This window comes from Urocitellus parryii, chromosome 1 (genome assembly GCF_045843805.1).
Source record: "Urocitellus parryii isolate mUroPar1 chromosome 1, mUroPar1.hap1, whole genome shotgun sequence".
Taxonomy (NCBI): Eukaryota; Metazoa; Chordata; class Mammalia; order Rodentia; family Sciuridae; genus Urocitellus; species Urocitellus parryii.
This window is the reverse complement of record NC_135531.1, coordinates 56,300,766-56,320,890: the sequence shown is the minus strand read 5'-3', so window position 1 is coordinate 56,320,890 and position 20,125 is coordinate 56,300,766. Positions and strand designations below refer to the sequence as shown.

Sequence of the window (20,125 nt, the reverse complement as noted above, 5' to 3'; positions counted from 1 at the left end):
CCCCATCCCAGCCCTTTTTATTTTTTATCTAGAGACAGGGTCTTGCTGAGTTACTCAGGGCCTCGCTAAGTTGCTGAGATTGGCTTTGAACTTGCAAGTCTCCTGAGTTGCCAGGATTAAAGGCCTGTGCCATCACTCCTGGCTTTTATTAGAAGGATTTAACCCAGTGTAGGTATAAATGTGGGGTAGTGGGCATTTCCTAAATAACTATTAGGAGTGTGAATGGTACAATCTTTCTGGAGGGTAATGTACATCAAAGGCCCCTGGTCGGGACCATTATATTCTAGAAAATGAGCCTAATATGAATGAAAAGTTTTAACCATGAGGATATTTCACAGCATTGTTTATACTATTGAGAAACAGGAAACTAACCCATGTTCAATAACGGATTTCTTAATTTGTGGTACTTCCATATTCTAGAAATATCATGCAACCAATCAAAATTATAATGATCAGAAAAATAACCCACACTAAGTGGGAGGGGAAAATGCCTTGAATCTAAAATATATTGCATTTTTTTTTGTAATCAGAAAATAAAGTAAGAAGTACAAAACCTGTAAAAATGAATGCATGAATTAAAAATGAAAAGTGTGTAGCCTGAAGAGTTTGGGTGATTGGATTTGTTTTCTTATTTTTGATAATCAAGACTTTCTGTTTTCTAAATAAAAATACAATATTTTATGATAAAGGCAAAAATAGGTTGTTTTCTTAAATTACACTTAGGTTCTTTCATTCATTTTTTTTCTTGTACTTGTCTAACTTTGAAGCCCACAGTCAGTTATATTATAGCTCAGTCATTTATCCCCAGGTGATCATAGTCACTCTGTGGTCATCCAGCCACATTTCTTCTTGTTTTTTCCTCATCCATTGTATAACCTACTTTAGATATTCATGAACTGTGCACTGGAAGAAGTAAAGGAGGTAAATTGGCAATGGTTCCATTCTGCTTTTTACTTGCAATCTTGTGCCTCCCTTAGGCAGTAAGCCTATAGTTCATGTAAGGTATTTAGATGAAAATTTACTTACATGCTTCATATGATAACCTCTTCCTAGTGGCTTTAGAAGGTAAAATTTTGCTTTGTTACTCTGAAATTGTTTTGCTTCAATATTTCTGTGGAGATCCAGAAAGCTATAATAATGCATTTGTATATAAATATTACATTATACACATGTCTTGTTCACTGTCTAATTATGCCAAGAGAGTGGGGTAGATTGCAGACAGGCCAAAGAAAATGCCTCAGAGAACATCATGGGAGACGTATGATTTGTTGGGGAAAGCTTTCAAGAGATCAGTGACAGTTCCAAGGAGAGTTCAGAGGACATAGGCTGACAGATAGCACCTCCATCTCTCATAGTGCTCTGCCAAGCAGTGCCTCCTCTCCCTCACAGTGTTTTGTTCAGTGGTGGCTAATTGAATTAGTGACATGTATCCTTTCCACGGTGCCCTCAGATCTGTGCCTGTCCCTAATTAGAAAGGGCTTTTATATGTTAGGCTTCCCAAACAGTGACATCACCAGCATTGGCTTAGTTAGTTTGCTCTGTCTGGCAGGATCCCAAGGAGCAACTGTCCTGGTATACGTGCAAGAAAGTAGTTTTCTACAGATAACACTAACTTGCCCTAGATCCCAGTGTGCATAGAGAAAGCCATTGTACTTTGAGATTATATGTATATGGATTTTCCAGCCCAGACTTGCTCTCATTATTCCCTTAATATGGTAAGATTTTGGGGAACAGAAAGGGGCATTAAGGGACGTGTTTTACTGTCCCCCTTTGTTTTAGCAATGATATATTATATATAATATCCTAAAGATAAAGATGTATATCAGCTTTTTTTTTGTAATTGTTTTTCAAGTTCTTCCTTGTGTTCCTTTCATATATTAAAGAAATCTCCCTTTTAAAGTTGGATCAAAGTGGTATAAGATGGGTAAATGGAAAAAATATTGAAGGAGAAGGATGTTCTTAATCTAAGATATATGTTTTTTGTTGTTTTGTTGTTGTTGTTGTTGTTTTCCTTTGTGGTGCTGGGGATTGAACCCAGGGCCTTATGCATGTGAGGCAAGCTCTCTACCAACTGAGCTATATCCCCAGCCCCAATATATGTTTTTTAAATAAGCCAAATCTAGAATTATAAGTTTTTTAAATATGTTGATCCTTACTAGTTTATGAAATATTTACCTCAAATTTCTTCAGATAGCAAGACTTTGTAGTATATTTTAATGGTTCTACCCAATTTATAAAAATTTATAAAAATGTTACTTAATCTTGCTTTTTTGGAATTAGAAACAATTTTGTTGACTTAATTAAAGATCTTGATTTATTTTTCTGGAGTTATAATGTTTAGGTGAAATTCTGCCCTCTTTTTTACCCTTAATTCAAACTAATAATCATTAATTGTGCTAAAAATCTTACAGGGGACTCTCAGTCAGGTTTGTCTAATCCTTGGCTTAATTATAAGGTTAGACTGAGCCTGTAAACAGCCAATACAGCTGGGAGTAGGTATCAACCATGGAAATGCAGATATTTCTGGAATTATAACTGTTGGTCATAATTAATGCAGCCCCCCCAAATGATCATCTAGGGAAAACCTAGGAGCCATTTATCTATTCTTTAAAGCCAGTGAGAAGTAGGTAGGCAATGACCGCTCAGCTGGGCTGTCAAAATCTTTGTCTTTTCATTGTTATTTGCAGTGTGCATGCTACACCCTATCACATCCTATAATTTGAGGACCTTACATTGCTGTGTGTTTGCTAACAGAACTATTTGGCCCATGAGGACCTCTTGTTTGCGGTGGAAATGTTGTCTGCTGTTGCTTTACTAAACCAGGCCTTGGAGAGCAATGATCTTGTGTCTGTGCAGAATCAACTCAGAAGCCCCACAACAGGCTTCAACAATCTGGATGAGGCATATGTGGAACGGTAAGGAATATTTTCCAAATCCTCTTTCAATGCAGAAATTTGTGTTTGGCAGATAGCATAAATTAAGAATTTGTTCCTTGGTGGAAAAATCCATATTCCACACTCAAGTTTCTTGAGAGCTAGTCTACTCTGTCTGAAGAGTTCTTCTTACTAGAGGCCTCCTTCTTCCTTTTTTTTTTTTTTTTTTCCCTTTTGGTACTAGGGATTGAACCCAAGGGTGCTTTACCATTGAGCTATATTCCCAGTTCTTTTAATTTTTTTTTTTTTTTTTTTAATTTTGAGACAGATCTAGAATCTGCAATCCTCCTGTCTCAGCCTCTGGAGTTGCTGGGATGAGAAGTGTGTATCACTGTGTTCTTTGGGGGAACAAAACAAATTTTAAAGTGATCATCTTGAGGCAATTAATGACTGACCGGTCATTGACAGGTTATGTAATGGGCTAAAAATAGAGGAATCATTGAAAACATATCTTAAGGGCTTCTTGGAGACAGTAGACTGTAGAAGAGTTGGAAGCAAATTAATAATCATCTACTCCACTAATTTTTCAATTCACTGGTGAGGAAACTGAACCTGGAGTTATGGCCTCAAAGTTGGACAGGACCAAACTCCACTCTTTCTATTATTAAGCCAAAGGAATCCTGAGCCCGCAATGGGTCGTGGAAGTGGGTAACAACCTCAATTTAGTATCTTTCATTTCATGTTCCTGAAATATGCTTCTAGATGGTACAATTGATATTGTAATAAAGTAGATCTAAAGAGAAAATTAAAGAGCCAGAATTAAAGATTCTTTTTATTGTTTGTTTGTTTTCTTTTTGGTGCAGGGATTTGGACCCAGGGCCTCATAAATACTAACACACTGAGCCCTCAGATTAGAGACTCAGTAAGACAAAAACTTGAGTTAAAAAAGAGGGAACCCTGGATTCTTGTGACCACCAGAGGGAGATGTCTGCCTAGATCTTGACAAATGCCTTTTTAGATACTGATTCCGGGACTACTTTAATCTGTAGGTTGGCTGATTGTCTTGGGTAATATACAGTAAACAGAAGAAAAGAGGGAAAAAAAATCAGAGACCTCTTAGATTTTAAGCAAGTGGTGTTTGACCACTTGTGTACAAACAAAATGACCAAAAAGTACTGAGAAGACAGTGAATTTTAGTTTTTTTAGTTTTCCTGGAGAAATTAATGTTCTTATTCTACTTTAGTTAAACCATTTGGTTCATATAACTCCCCAGAGTTTGTTTCCAAGGTAATTTATTTCTGCCTCCACTGTTCCCATTAATGGCATCAACCTCTTCTCCGAGCTTAGAAACCTCGAGCTCCATTTGAGTTTCCTTCTGCCTTCTGCCAGAACCAGCAGCATTGTGCTGTGAGGAGCCTGCTCCCTTCTGGTCTCCGTAGTCAAACTGTATCAGGATGCTGCTGCAAAACATTTCTGCTCCCAACAACCACCCTTATTTAACCTTTATGTCTCTCACTTTGTTTCGTAATAACCACTACAGTTCCCACCTCTTTTCTTTTCTCTTTCATCCATTCATCATTCTCGAAAGATAGATAGATACAATATCTTTATTTTATGTATTAATTTTTATGCGGTGCTGAGGATCAAACCCAGTGCCTCATGCAGGCTAGGTGAGTGCTCTGCCACTGAGCCCCAGCTCCAGCCATTCACCGTTCACCATTCATTCTTACCTAACAAGGCTTCAATCACTCTTGGTTCTGGAACAGAATGCAAAGCTGGTCTCTCCCTTGTGAAGCTACAATCTGTTGATGCATCTTGGGGCATAATTGTCAGGACTATTCCATATATTTAGCAGCCCAGCTACTGCCCTTTAAATGAAAGACTAGGGACCAAGTCTTTAACACATGAACCCACCCATCCAGTCATTCATTTTGATGAGCAAAAATCCCCTCTCCATTTATAAACACCCCATAAAGAACTGGTACCCACTATGTTTGTACCTTTTTTAGTCAGTTTTGTGTGACTACAACAAAATACCTGAGATGATTAACTTAAAGAGACAACGTATATCTTAACTCACAGTTCTGGAGTTTCTAGTCTATACTCAAGTGGCCCATGGCTTTGGGTAGCAGCATATCATGGTGGAAGCACTTGGTGGAGCAGAATAGCTTACCTCATGAGCCAAAAAGCAAAGAAAAAAAAAAAAACGGAGCCCTACAGTCCCACCTAGTGGTATACCCCCAAAGACCTAAGGACCTCCCACTAGATCCCTCCTCACAAGAGTCACATTGGGGGCCAAGCCTTTAATACATGAACCTTTGGGGGACACTCATCCAAACCATAGCAATACCTATTGATTTCAATCAGGACCTACAGATACAGAGTCTAAGTGATTTGAAGAAGAAACATTTGAAATGTGTATATTTTGATGATTTGTACATTTTTATTTAAGTACATTCTGGATCACCTGGACAACTACCTCGGTGACCCAGTACCAACATGAGATTTCAGGGTCCACTTTTGTTCTTGTATTAATTGTCACATTAGCCCCAAGTGATCTTCCACCGCCTCAGTATTTCACTTTCAATATCAACCTGGGTTCTTGGAAACCAGGGCTTGCAGGTTATCAAGTTTGAAAGGCACTGCTCCATAGGGCCACTCCTTATGGTTGTACAGATTCACAGCACAGGGGTGCTGGGCAGGCCCACCTTGATGAAGCCTTGCACAGTCTCTACCTCTTCACCATGGCTTCCACTCCTATAGTTGTATTTTCCCAGAGATTCTTTTGTTTAATTCTCACAAAAGTGACATATGGGTTAGCCTTGAATCCGGGAATATACTGTTCCAGGTTAACTGTTCCTCTGTTTAATTGTTCTTTGTTCTCATCTAGGAACTCCACACTCCAAACATGTTGTTCTGACATTAGCTCCAGCTACATCTCTAGTCCTATTTTGCACTTTAGCCAAGCTGGATCCAACCACTTCATGGATTTTTTTTTCCTGTCTGTACCTGTGCATGCTCCTTTCACTAACAAAAATTTAGTATCTTCATCCCACACTGCTCAACATAATATTGGAGCCTTGCCTACTGTAGATGATGCTTTTGTGAACTGTTTCCATGCTTCTCATCCCAGCTAAGTTCTTTCTTCTGGGAACTAGCATGATGTGGTTAAAGGAATACAACATTTGGAGCCAAAATATCTGTGTCCCACCTCCCTAGCTGAGTCCTTTCTTTCTTTCTTTCTTTCTTTCTTTCTTTCTTTCTTTCTTTCTTTCTTTCTTTCTTTCTTTCTTCACAAAAAATGCACAGAACTAAATAACAGCAACAACAAAAACTCTACTCTGCATCTGCATAACTGTTTTGATGATTAAGTGCCTGGTTTAGGGTCTGTCCCAAGGAAGTTGTTCCACCATTAAGAATTTTCTTCCACTTATCCTTCCTTTGAATCCTATCGTATCTAGTCTTTGGGATTTTCTGTACTTTTGTGGCCTTTACTGTGCTCTGTCTTTTTTTTTTTTTTTGAATAATGTTATTGTATTTTTAGACCTTTATTTTATTTATTTATTTTTATGTGGTGCTGAGATCTAATCCAATACCTCACATGTGCAAGGCAAGCACTCTGCCACTGAGCCACAACCGCAGCCCTGTGCTCTGTCCTTATACCCGTTTTGAAATTTTGTCTCCTTGCCCCCTGGTCTGAATGGTTCCTCTCGTTCCTCCTAATCTCCCTCTAGTGTCCATCACATATTTTGGATGTAATAAGTGCTTAATAAAAATCTGCTGAACTACATTGGATTGTTAGTCTTCTCAGAGCTTCCAAGGTCTTTTAGATCTATAGCCTTTCTAGTCCATCTATGGCAGAGCAGGAAGAGAGCTCGGAGATGAAGGACCTCAATCTGTGTCAGCAGACTATGGAATGGTTCCCAAGGTTGATTATTTCAGTCCTGGAGACGACTAGACATTTGGAAAAGCCTGTTGAGTTCTGTTGGGTTTCCCCTATAGTCTTTTCTCTTGGCTTGTTGGTATTTATTTCTAAAGAGATGATGAGTGTTTGTGGGTCTTTTTTTGTGTTCATCCTAAGCTTCCTCACTTTACTCCTGTTGGATCATGACTTAGACATTAGTGTGTGAATCACTTTGCACTTTCTTATAGATGGTTCCTGTCTTCGAGGGATGTTAGCCAGTATAAGCTACTGATTATCTTAATTGTTATGGGAGTCAGTGTTATTTATTAGATATTAGAGTGGTAGAGTGTTTCTTAGGTTTTAAATTCTTGAAAAGGTAAAAATCTCACACAGAGCATTTAGGATTTAGCCAGTTTCAGCCTGTATTTGGGAAGACCTCATTCATACAGAAAATGAATTGTCATCATCACTTCCTATTTTGAAGATTTTTTTTCTCAAGTTATTTTCGGGAAGATTCTTTCATGTTTCCTTAAAACATATAGAACTTTGAGAAAATTGGTCACAACCTGGAAAACAGTTTTAGACTCAATGTGTTACTTCTTTCAACCTCTGCTGGTAGTTAGCAAATACCTCAAGCAAGTCAGTAGTGAACTGCAAATGAATCTCTATGTACATAGAGAATGGGCTTTCATTTTCCTGGTGTAAAGATACAAAAACAAACTAACTCTGAAATTTATTTGGTTTCAGCTAACTAATTCATGTTAGCAAGTGGAATAACATTGGTTCTATAATGTTTAAAGGATAAAATTGACTACAAAGAAAAGAGTGTCTTAGTAATATATCAATATGAATAAGTTTTGTCCTAAAATTTCCCTAGACAAGAAAAAAAAATCAACTCAAGTCTATTTTCCAGAAGCGGTGTACAGTAAGAAGAGTCAAGGGTCAGAAATAAATTCTGAGTGCCTTGGTAATGAAGGGACATAGAGTTTTGAGCTGCTGCTGTGAAGCAATTGGAGTAATAGACAGGTGACAAGGAATTTTTAGGATATTCTGGTTTAACTCATGTACAATTTCTTCAAGAAAATATACGGTGGAAAATATCGGTTCTTAAGCAAGATTTCTGGAAATGGTTAATGGATTTTCTTTCTTTCTTTCTTTCTTTCTTTCTTTCTTTCTTTCTTTCTTTCTTTCTTTCTTTCTTTCTTCTTTCAGGCATGTTAGGTCTCAAGGCAGCCCACCTATATAACAGTCACAGTGGAAAAGCTTGGCTTTTATAAAGAATAAGAAAATAGCCATGGTAGCTTTGGATTTTATTACAGTTCAGAGACTGAGCAGAACCAAGACATGTAATGGGAAGAAACTGAGTTTAAAAAAAAATATTGTAATTATTATTTCACAGAACTGAGAACTTGCAGTTTTGCTTGAGTTAGGTATCAGATTGGATTTTTTTAAAATATTTATTTTTTAGTTGTAGTTGGACACAACACCTTTATTTTACTTATGTATTTTTATGTGGTGCTGAAGATCGAACCCAGGGCCTTGCATGTGCTAGGCAAGCGCTCTACCACTGAGCCACAACCCCAGCCCTCAGATTGGATTTTGAGGAACTTTCATTAAACAGAATTCTTTGTAAACATAAAACTACTTTTAAGCAAAACACCAATAGTATAAGTGAGTTTAGTGGATGCTGACAGAGTGGCACAAGACAGTTTTATTTGCCCTTCTACTCTTTATCTGACCTCATAACATCTACACTTGGCAATAGATGTCAAATTTAAGATATAATATGAGCAAAGAATGAATAAATGATTAGTATCATCATTTTCTCTTTCACAGTTACGCCAATGCACTACTCTCCATTAAACAAGAAGCCTTATCCCAAGGGCAAGATACCTTGAGCTGGAATGAAATTCAGAATTGCATTGATATGATTAATATTGAGATTCAAGAAGAAAATGATCGTAAGTATGGGATACTTTCCTTCTCTACCTTAGTGGTAAAAAAGGGTGCCTAAGTAATTTAATCCCCTAGATTAGAAGTTTTATTACAGTTTTTATTTATTTATAAAAGTTTTTGTTTATGGAAGTTTATAAGGAACACATTCCCTTAATATGTATGCATTTATTTTTATACAGATATTAGGCCTGTACTGCTATACCAACATATTACAAATATTCCAAGGCATACACAAAAGACGCAGGAGGATAGGGTAAAAATACATAAATAGAAGTCCTTATTATTTTCTTATCTAGACAAAATTACTCTGTAACTTGACTTTTTAAAGCACTCAACTTTATTTTGACCTTTCATTTCGACATTCTGGAAATTTGACATACTTTCTTGTCCTAGGAAGGAAGAAATTAAAATGTACTCTAACTTTATGATCATAAATCATGGTAATTTGCTGTGTTTCTAAAATTAAGAGCTGCTAGCATGAAAATGGACCTACCTCAAGAAGATATGCCCTGAAACATGATTTCTTGAGCATATACTTACTTCCTTGGCATTTGCCTCTTTCTTATAAAAACAGTGAAAAGTGAGGAGCTGCGCAACTTCATCTGTCAGCATATTCATTGCTTTTCTATAGTATGAATGATAAATATAAGCTTTAAACTCTCTTTTCCATCATAAAAAAACAAACCAACACCATCTTTTTTTTGAATTTTTTTTATTATTTTTTTTTATTGGTTGTTCAAAACATTACAAAGCTCTTGACATATCATATTTCATACATTAGATTCAAGTGGGTTATGAACTCCCATTTTTACCCCAAATACAGATTGCAGAATCACATCGGTTACACATCCACATTTTTACATAATGCCATATTAGTAACTGTTGTATTCTGCTACCTTTCCTATCCTCTACTATCCCCCCTCCCCTCCCCTCCCATCTTCTCTCTCTACCCCATCTACTGTAATTCATTTCTCTCCTTGTTTTTTTTTTTTCCCATTCCCCTCACAACCTCTTATATGTAATTTTGTATAACAATGAGGGTCTCCTTCCATTTCCATGCAATTTCCCTTTTCTCTCCCTTTCCCTCCCACCTCATGTCTCTGTTTAATGTTAATCTTTTCCTCCTGCTCTTCCTCCCTGCTCTGTTCTTAGTTGCTTTAATTTGGTAGCAACTGTGCCTTAGAATTGCTAGAATCATTGACTTCTCTTCATCCCCAGCTTCGATTTTTGTTAACTCACTTGTTCTAAGCTTGCTGATGGAGCAAGCGGAAACTGCTCTTGCAATCTAGAAAGTTTTCCTGTAATGCATTTAGGTAAGATCTCAGGTCTGGCCTTCTAATGCTGTATCTAACTTTGAAATATTAAAATCATCCTTGAGATAAAGCACATGACTTTGTTAGTTAATTGCATTTGCGTAATTTTCTTTGCTATGTCCTATGAGCACTATGACAAAAATCAAGGCCAGTTTTATTTGTTTATTTTTTTTTAAAAATATCTTCTCTCTGAAGTGTCCTACTAGAAAACAGGATTCAGGTGTGCTGCCTTGACACGGTGTTCCATGGATGTACAGCTGTGACACTGATTCCTAGATACTTTCTTAATTTTGTCCTTTTCAAGTTGTAGAAACACATCTGAGTTTCCTCTTTTAGTACTTCACAGCTTTCTGTTGCCTCCTCATTTCCCGTCTACAAGGCATTTGAAAGTCTACAATCAGATGCTTCATTTACAGCCCACTTAGCTATTTATTTTCTTATGTGTTGGCTTGGGAGCTTGTGGCTTTTGCCAGATGTGAGTCAAGAGGGAAGCATTCATTTGAGCAGATGTTCAATATCAAGGGGGTGGAGCTGGGGGAGAACTCCTGTGTGTGCATATTGCTGTAGAGCTTAGTCCCCTGGCTCTCTTTGTACTTCTTGGACCCCACCTCTGCACTCTGAATCTTCTGCTGCGTTGGTTTGGGTAGTATAGCTAATGCTACCCAAGGGGTAGGACTGCTTTCTTTTGGTAGGCAAAACAAAGAATGAGGTCTCATCTTTGTTTCCTAACTTTCCTTCCAATTTTTTTGGGGAATACCTAGAGTCTACATCTTCTTTAAGAAACCCCAGCATGTGGTGCTTACCCAAAGTTTAGTGCTGAACAATTGTAACTCTGCTCTTTTTTTTCTTCACACTGATGATAATAAGGGAAATGTCAATGTCAATTTCAGATGTCAACTAGAACCTTTGCTTTACCAGGAAAAGAAAAACAAATGGTGTCCACATAACTTAAAAAGGCAGAAGCTGGGGTTTTGTCTCAGTGGTAGAGTGCTAGCCTAGCATGTATGAGGCACTGGGTTCAATTTTCAGCATTGCATATAAATAAATGAACAAAGTAAAGGTCCTTCAACATCTAAAAGTCTATTTTAGGTGGCTATTATTAGTAACAGAAATCTGTTGATTGTTTTGACTTTCATTTAACCTGAAACTTCACTACTAAGTTATTGTGCATAGAACAGAGCACATGGCCATTCTTATATTTCCTTAAAGCATCTTGTCATAAAGCATCTTGTCTACTTAGGGTATGCCATAACCAGAGAAGTTATTTCAGATATTATTTCCTTTAGAGAATTTGGAATTTGTGTAATTTGGTTTGATGTTTTTTACCCCTTTGTTGAAAAGAGGTATTTTTTTAAAAATTCCTGAAGCTTTGCATTTGATGTTAAATGTTTAGATAATTACTTTAAAAACTAGTTAAAAAATATGCCACTGTGATCAGACAATGGTTACACAATATAATTAAATAATCTGAAAGAACTGAGAATTTTTCATGGGTACTATGAAGGTACATTCCTCTTCCCCTACCACCTCCCACCACTATGCTGCCACATGGTCCAAGTTCTAATTCTGTGTGTCACCGGTGATGTGGATCAGCTAATGGAAAATGCTAAATGTGGAAGGTAAATTCAGTGGAGAAGCTTTAAATGCATTTCCTCAAACATGTATGTTCTGTTGATTTTTTTTTTTTTTTTTTTTTTTTTTTTTTTGGTATCAGGGATTGAACTCAAGGGCACTTAACCTGAGCCACATCCCCACCCCTATTTTGTGTTTTATTTAGAGACAGGTCTCACTGAGTTGCTTACTACCTCGAATTTTTGCTGAGGCTGGCTTTGAACTTGTGATCCTCTTGCCTCAGCCTCCCAAGCTGCTGGGATTACAGGCATGTGCCACCATGCCTGGCTGCTCTGTTGATTTCTTGATGAAAAGCTCACTTTGGGGGCTGGGGATGTGGCTCAAGCGGTAGCGTGCTCGCCTGGCATGCGTGCGGCCCGGGTTTGATCCTCAGCACCACATAGCAACAAAGATGTTGTGTCCACCGAGAACTAAAAAATAAATATTAAAAAAAAAAATTCTCTCTCTCACTCTCTCTCCTCTCTCACTCTCTCTTAAAAAAAAAAAAAAAAAAAAAGCTCACTTTTCCCTGTAGAGCCATAAAGTCATATTATTTTAACCATGTAGCCTAGACAAGGAAGTTTTCTTATTTGAGATTCTGCTTTTTAAATTTGGCAGGGACCATTTTTTGTAGGATACCTCATCCACCATCTCAAATATAATATCACACTTTGATTCAAAGAAGTGGGTCATGGCCTAAAGCTTAGTAATCTTTGTACATATGGGACTTCCCCCTTTGCTGTCTGAATGATGCAGAGATGCCCAGGGGGCTTCTGGGTATGTCTCTCAGCTCCTATGAGGTCACTTACTATGACCTCAGCTACTTCTGTTAGAAATACACCAAACAAAAACTTAAGCAGGTGATTTCAATCAAGTCAGCTGGAATGCACTCATTGCCAGGTGATAGTTAGGATGTGTGTACATTCTCTTTCTCAGACTTGATTCTGTTAAGACTGTTTTTGGATGGGGTGTTTGAAGCTATTTACAATAGCCTAACCAGCAGGGTGTTCAGTGTATGACGTATCCTCTACTCTCCAGTTTACAAATACTATAGGTTGAGATAACAATACCTCATATGTGCATTCTACTTGCACTTTCCAGCGTTCTTCCAATGTTTAGAAATCATTTAATTTGCATGTTAGAGAAATAATTTTGTGTTTACTTCAAACATACCTAATATTATAATCTGGAATTATTTCTTTGAGTTTTAGATTATCCCTTTCCCCTTACAGATAAATCTTTTTATTCATATCAAGGTGGTATTTATGTTTTCACTTTCACTGTGGTGTTTATGGGGTCATCTATTCAGAAAATAGTTAGCTAACTCTTTTACCTTAACTTGAATATCAAGATGGAGATAGTTTTTAAAACTTTGAAGTACTCATTTGGTTTCATGGCACATCACATTTGTAAAGTAACTTGTGATCATATTTTATGAAAAATAACTGACAAAATAAGAAATCTTAGTTTGGCCCTAAGAAAGTTTATTTTCTAAGCTTGTTGCTTGTTACTTTAGCTTCTTTACCATTTCTTGTTCGTGGGCATGAAACTAGAAAGTAAAAACCCACTCTTAGCATGCATATGGATGAGTGTGTATACATATATACACACATTGTATTCTTTTTATGACTTGATAGTTCATTTTTAATTATGAGATATTAATGAGAAATAGTCTCCAAATAAATCCATTTTACTTAAAATTACATAAAGTTTTCAGATTCCCTGATTTGATTTCTGTGCTTTTTGTTCCTGGACTTTATAGTCCAAGATCATTTGGAGGGTTAGATATGGTGGAAATTAAGATAGAGGATGTACTACTCATCCCTTGATGTATCTATGTATTAGGACTCCAGGTATCATTTTATTACCTGTTATTGTATAAATAATATGTGAAATATGTGGAATTAATTATCCATATTTGAACGTTAGAAGTATCCCAAAATGTGCATAACTGTGTTTATTTCTGTGGAGCCTACCTTTCCCAGTCACCATATGTGACTGTTTACATGTAACTTAATTGAAGTTAAGCAAAATTCTTAACTTCAGTTCTTCATTCATACAAGCCATCTGTTAAATACTCAAAAGTTAATGTGGCTAATGGGTACCATATTGGATAGCAGAGAAAGAATATTTCCACCACCACACAAGTTCTATTGGATAGCATTGGGCTCTATATATCGGGTGTATATACACTGTACTATTTATTAACACTGTAGGGAGTTGGTTGACTTGGAACAGTCTTGTTTTGTAAACCTTCACAGAGTGCTGAAGTGCTGCAGGCTGCTCGCCCGGGTCGAGCGGGCTGGCTGAGCTCCGCTCCTGCCGCTGCGCTGCTGTCGCCGAGCACTGCCTGCCGCACTCCTGCTGGGCGCTTCCCTACTGGGCTGTCAGTGCACGCTGGCTTGCAATCTTGCAACCCGGTTGGGCACAAAAACACAAGCCAGTCAAACTGAAACAAAGTTTTATTTTGTGAGAGGCCGTGTGCGTCCCCTAACAAGTGGGTCCATCCACGTGTGTGTCCTGAGGGGGGGGGGGCTCCACTTCCCCCGGAACACCCTCCTACCATCCTTTCCCAACCAATGGGAACTCTCCCATTACAAGAGTGACATGAGTAACCTGAGTCCAGAAACGGGCCCAGGTAAACAGCAGGAGTCCAATTAGCATATGAAGGTAACTTAACATAATCATAATTTGAATGGCTGGCTGGCAGTCACTAAACCCAAAGGTGCCTGTATCAATATTTTTGCTGTGGCTCCTAGCACTGAAGTAACCTGAAGAATAGAGTGTATATCCAAATGTTTATGTACTTTCATTTTTCTTTCTATACATTTCGACTTTAATCCAGCTCTAGTATTTTATGGGTCCATCACCTAATATCTTGGCATCACCGTCTAACATCTAAGTGAGGGTAACACTAAAATAGTTTCTGTGGCTGCTTATAAGCAAAATTATGCCCCCTTCTTAGTAATAACCTTATTAAAATATAATTCACATACATTTTTGTGTGTGTGTGTGTGTGGAGCTGGCGATCAAGCCCAGGGCCTCAAGCATGCCAGACGAGCATTTTCTCACTGAGCCACATACCCAGCCCTTAAGTTTGCCACTTATACAGTGGCCTCTGTGTCTGGCTTTTTCACTTAGCATAATGTTCTCAAAGTTCATCCATGTTGTATCAAATATCAGTGCACTCTATCTTTCATTATAGATTAAAGAATATTCTGGTCCATGGGTATACATTTTGTTTATCCATTAACCAGTCAATGGATATTTGGACTGTTTTCACTTTTATTTATCCATTATAAATAATGGGTATAAATGCTGCTTATAAGTTTTTGTGTGGACATATGTTTCCAGTTGGGTGTACACCTGGAAGTAGAATTGCTGAATCACATGGTACTTTTATGTTTAATATTTTAAGGACCTGACAATATGTTTTGCAAGATGACTTGCAAAATGATTCCATCATTTCCCATTCCTTTCAACAAAGTATGAGGGCTCCAGGTCTCCACATTCTCACCAACACTTATTATCTTTTTTTATTACAGCCATTCTACTGGGTAAAGGTGGCATCTTACTGTGATTTGGACTTGTATTATCCTAATAACAAATGATGTTGTGTTGTTTTCATGTGCTTCTTAACTCTTTGTGTGTCTTATTTCAAGAAATGTATATATCCTTCGCTCATTTTAACTTGCCTTTTTATAATTGAGCTGTAAGAGCTCTTTTTACATTCATCATATAAGTCCTTAGATATAAGGCTTACAAATATTTTCTCTCATTCCTCAGATTATCTTTTCACTTTCTTTAATAACATCCCTTGAATCATAAAGGATTTAATTTTGACAAAGTTGTATTTATTTATTTTGTTCATCTATTGTTGTTTTTACTTTGGGCATCATAGCCAAAAATATCATTGCCTAACCCAATGCCACAAAGTCTTAGTTTTTTTGTTTTCTTCTAAGAGTTTTATACTTTCAGCTTTTACATTCAGATCTACTATTCACTTTCAGATAATTTTTTGTGCATGGTTTGATGTGTGGGTTCAACTTTATTCTTATGCACATTGACGTTCAGAAGTCAAAGCACCATTTGTTATAAAGACTATGTTTTGCCCATTGAGTTGTCTTGGCACCTTTGTCAAAAAAAAAAAAAAATCAATTAACCATAAGTGTAAGGGTTTATTTCTAGACTTTCAGTTCTATTCCATTGATATAAATGTTTATCCTCTCCCAGATTATACTGTATTGATTGTTGCAGGGGCAACTTTGTAGTGACTTTTGAAAAATATCTTTCAATTCTTCAAGATTGAATTGATTATCCTTCAGGCCTTGCATTTCCATATGAATTTTAGAATGAGCTTATCAGCTAAAATTTTTATAGAGGTTGCATTGAATCCATAGACCAATTTGAGGAGTATTTCCACTTTCACAATATTAAATCTTCTAAACTATAAACATAAGATATCTTTTTAGGGGCTGGGAATGTGACTCAAGCGGTAGCGCGCTCGCCTGGAATGCATGCGGCCTGGGTTCGATCCTCAGCACCACATACAAACAAAGATGTTGTGTCTGCCAAAAAATAAATAAATAATTTTTTTAAAAAGATATATTTTTATTTGTTTAGGTTGTTTTTAAATTTTCTCTGTGGTACTTCCTAGTTTTCAGTGCATGTCTTGTCTTTTTGTGTTAAATTATCCCTAAATATTTATTCTTTGTGTAATTGACCTATGTTAGTAGTTAGAATCTATTATGAATAGATTTTTTCCTCATTTTGCTTTCAGACTGCATATTATATATATGTATAAATACATTAATGTTTTTACAATGATCTTATTATATCAGCCTTGCTGTACTTGCTTTGTAATAGGTGATACTAAACAAAGAAAGATGTGCTATAATTTAAAATAATTTTTTTTTCTGTATTTTTCTAGGAATTGTGGCTGTAGGATTCATCAATGACGCTATAGATGAAGGAAATCCTTTGAAGACTTTAGATACCTTGATGTTACCTAATGCTAAGATTAGAAATGTGGTCCCTGATCGTGCCCAGCACTACCAGGATGTTTTACACCATGCAAAATCACAGAAACTCATGGTAGGTTTTAGTATATTTGTTTCTTTTAAGTTTACAGGCAAGGTTGGGAACAGGAGGGAAGATTTTTTATTTTAAATTTCATAATTTTTTTTCTTAGTGAATCAAAATGGAAATTCAAAATCAAAAGGCTATTCTTTTCCTGGTACTAAACTTTAAGGGAATGCTAGCTCCAGAGATGATTACTGCTTCTATTCTTTCACTAAAAACTCAGTTGCAGGTGACTTCTTGTTTTGAATCCAATTCTTGGATCTTTCTCAAGTATATGCTGTGTGCATAGTACAGTACATAGCCTTTGATAGGGAAGAGGGAATAAAGATACAGGGGGATGCACGGTACCATTTGGGTGTTCTCTGTTCTGATCCACAACATACTTAGGAACTTACTGAGGTAGTATGCATTCTTTCATAGAGCAATTAAACAGAAGAAATGACTGTGTAGTGAAATGAAAAAGAGATTTGAGAGATGGTTGGGATTTGTTATGGTCTAGACTCTAAAGAGAAGTTACCACGGAGGAAGGACTGTAGCTGAGGCAAAAGGGTGAGAAAGAGTTGGGTAGGTGGGTGGTCTGCAGCATGATGCAGTCAGGTACTTCAGTGCTCACTGGGAACCAGCATCTTTTGGTCTGAGCATGGTAGGTAGCTTGCCTGGCTGACTTGCTCTTGAAGAACAGTGGATGCAAGCTTGTGTGGAGATTGGCCACTTTTAGAATTGTGCTTGGATGAGTGTTGAAACCTGTATGACCTGTTACCTGAGAGGGAGGGTGGTACTACCTGGGACCTAGCCACTGATGGTTGACATGTCCCCAGGTGAAAGGGTAGATATCTTCTGTGTATAAGTCTTTAGACCCTAAGAACTACCTCATCTAAGACAGGAAAAATATCCTTGGTTAGAAAAAAAGCACTGATTGAGCAACTATTGTTAGGCATGATAGTATTGTATGTATATTATCTCATATAATCCTCTTAACAAAGCAGGAAAGTCTCCTTTCACCATCATTATTGCCCTCTTATGGATCATAAAGCAAAACTTAAATCACTTGTCCAAAGCCATCCAAAAGACAATTAGTTCTGGGACCACAACCCAGGTCTGCCCGATTCAGAAATAACATTGCTGTGCATTCAGACAGATGGAAAGAGATGTCTATTGCACCTTTATTTGCAATAACAAAAGACCAAAAATTAACTTAAATGTTTCAAGGCAAAAAATGCATGCTTCTACATAAAAATGAGAGACATATCAATGGGAGCAGGAGACATGCACACTTATCTATGTATGAAATATTTCTGGAAGGAGATGACTTCTAGAATATGAACTAGAAGACTGAAGGAGATGGGAGACTTCTTTTTCTCTGTCTTTCTACTGTTTGGATTTTTAAATTTTTAGAGTGTGTTTTTAGGAAACACTGAGTGTTTCTAAACCTTTAAAGACCAAAGTATATCTTGCTCACTTGGAGGAAATGATGCCCTAGGGTAGGGCCTTCTGGCCTTCCAGCAGGATTGCCTTACAAAGTGCTTTCTCATTTCATGGAAATCTGCCACAGCAGCTGTGGAGTGGTGCTCTCACCTGATGTAGATTGAGTTTCAGAATGAGTGCTTGGCCAGATACTACCATTGAATGGAAGAGTGAGGACCCAAACCCAAGTCTCATGTCCCCACATCCAGGAAGAGGGGATGGGGCTTCTTGCTATTCCCATGGAGGTGGCTGTGTCCATGCTATAAGGCAAACTTGTCAACAATGAAAGAGAAAATTATTTGTCTTGACGACAGGCACCATTTAGATCTTGGCTATGGGACCTAGGTCAGGTTACCACATCTCTATATGCTTATTTTCAAATGTGTAAAGTAAACATGATACCTGCCTTACAGGATTATAATGAGAGTTAAATGAAATTATATAAAATATATACAGTAATATTATATGAACAATAATTACATATAATAATATTAATTATAAACATTTGTGTGTACACACACACACACACACACACACACACATACAGTTACAGCATTTAGCATGAAACCTGGCAGTGTTTCCCCCACCAAACAAAGAAAAACCCAGCTTAAATAATATAGCTAGTAGTATAAGCACCTGTGGCTGGCTACCTTCCAAGTTGGGGTGAGTAATGTATCATATCATAGGGTCCTTACTAGACACAGGATCTGCTCTGTCAACACACCTCGGTTCTTCTCTACCTACAATGGGTATTTGTCTTTTGAGGTGAGCCCAACATCACATGGCCCAGAACTTTTACAGGTGCTATAGGCCCTCTCCAGAGCATTCCAGTTGAAAGCTTTAGAACAAGATGAACACTCAGAAGCCTCCAATTTCCTCTATTGGGCAGGCTTCCTATGTGTGGAAGCTGCAGCCTCAGTGGTGCAATCAGAGTTTTAAATATGGAGGACAGGGATCTGATGCTACCTCAGAAGTCAAAACATTTTTGACCTATGAAACTAGAGGCTTGAGCTATATTGGCCATTGCTGACAAATTCAAAACACTAAAATTTCAAGGAATTACTAGTTTGATTAAATTAATATTTTAAATACAGTTTATGTTCTCAGTTCATTATTATTTATTTATTTACTTACTTACTTAATTTTGGCACTAGGGACTGAACTCAGGGACACTTACCACTGAGTTACATCCCCAGTCCTTCTTATTTTTTAATTTGAGACAGGGTGTCACTAAGATGCTAAAGCTGACCTCAAATTTGCAATCCTTCTGCCTCAGGGCCCAAATTTTCGTTTATAAGTATCTGCCAAGGTACTCTGAAGTCCATTATATTTTAAACTTTTCTCAGTCTGTTCTTTTCCCTGGAAAAATCTGTTTTTGTTTGTTTGGCTAAGAATTTTTTTTTTTAAACATAATGTTTTGATTGATGGAAATTTCCAGTGTCTTTTTATAGGGTGGTATTTCAGTGCCTTGTTTTTCCAAAGATTGAACTTGAAAAATAATAGAAGAGAATTACATTGCTGGTATTATTACTATGGGTAAAGATGTTACAAATATATAACCATTAAAGATCACAATGGATAACATCTTCACAAAAGGATGCTCAAAGATTGGGAACAGTGATGTAAGTTAGTGAGGATTCTTGATCCTTTTTAACAGTGTAACTTTGTGTAGGCAAATTTTTTTTTTCTTTTGGGGACAAAATTGATATACATGTAGCAGAGTAGAACACATTTTTTTTTTTGTCTATCCACTAGAGGCAGTGAATTGTGAGCAATTTTAAAATGGAAGGCTTTGCCTGACAGCATATGAAATACGCTCCACCAAAAAGTTCTGATTTACTCCTTGTATATTTACTCTATACATATTAGGTATGCATTTAACAAGTGAATATTGCTGCATTTTTTTGAATCTTGAAACTTAT

The 20,125-nt window shown here is 37.1% G+C and overlaps 1 protein-coding gene across 1 annotated transcript in view; it reads left to right on the top strand.

Moving 5' to 3' along the window:
- Positions 1-20,125, top strand: part of Iqgap2 (IQ motif containing GTPase activating protein 2) — a 285,734-nt gene that overhangs the window by 180,238 nt on the left and 85,371 nt on the right. The window contains exons 11-13 of the mRNA XM_026404122.2: positions 2,755-2,915; positions 8,614-8,738; positions 16,588-16,751. Of these exons, the coding sequence (XP_026259907.1) occupies positions 2,755-2,915; positions 8,614-8,738; positions 16,588-16,751 (450 nt within the window). The remainder of the gene's footprint in view (positions 1-2,754; positions 2,916-8,613; positions 8,739-16,587; positions 16,752-20,125) is intronic.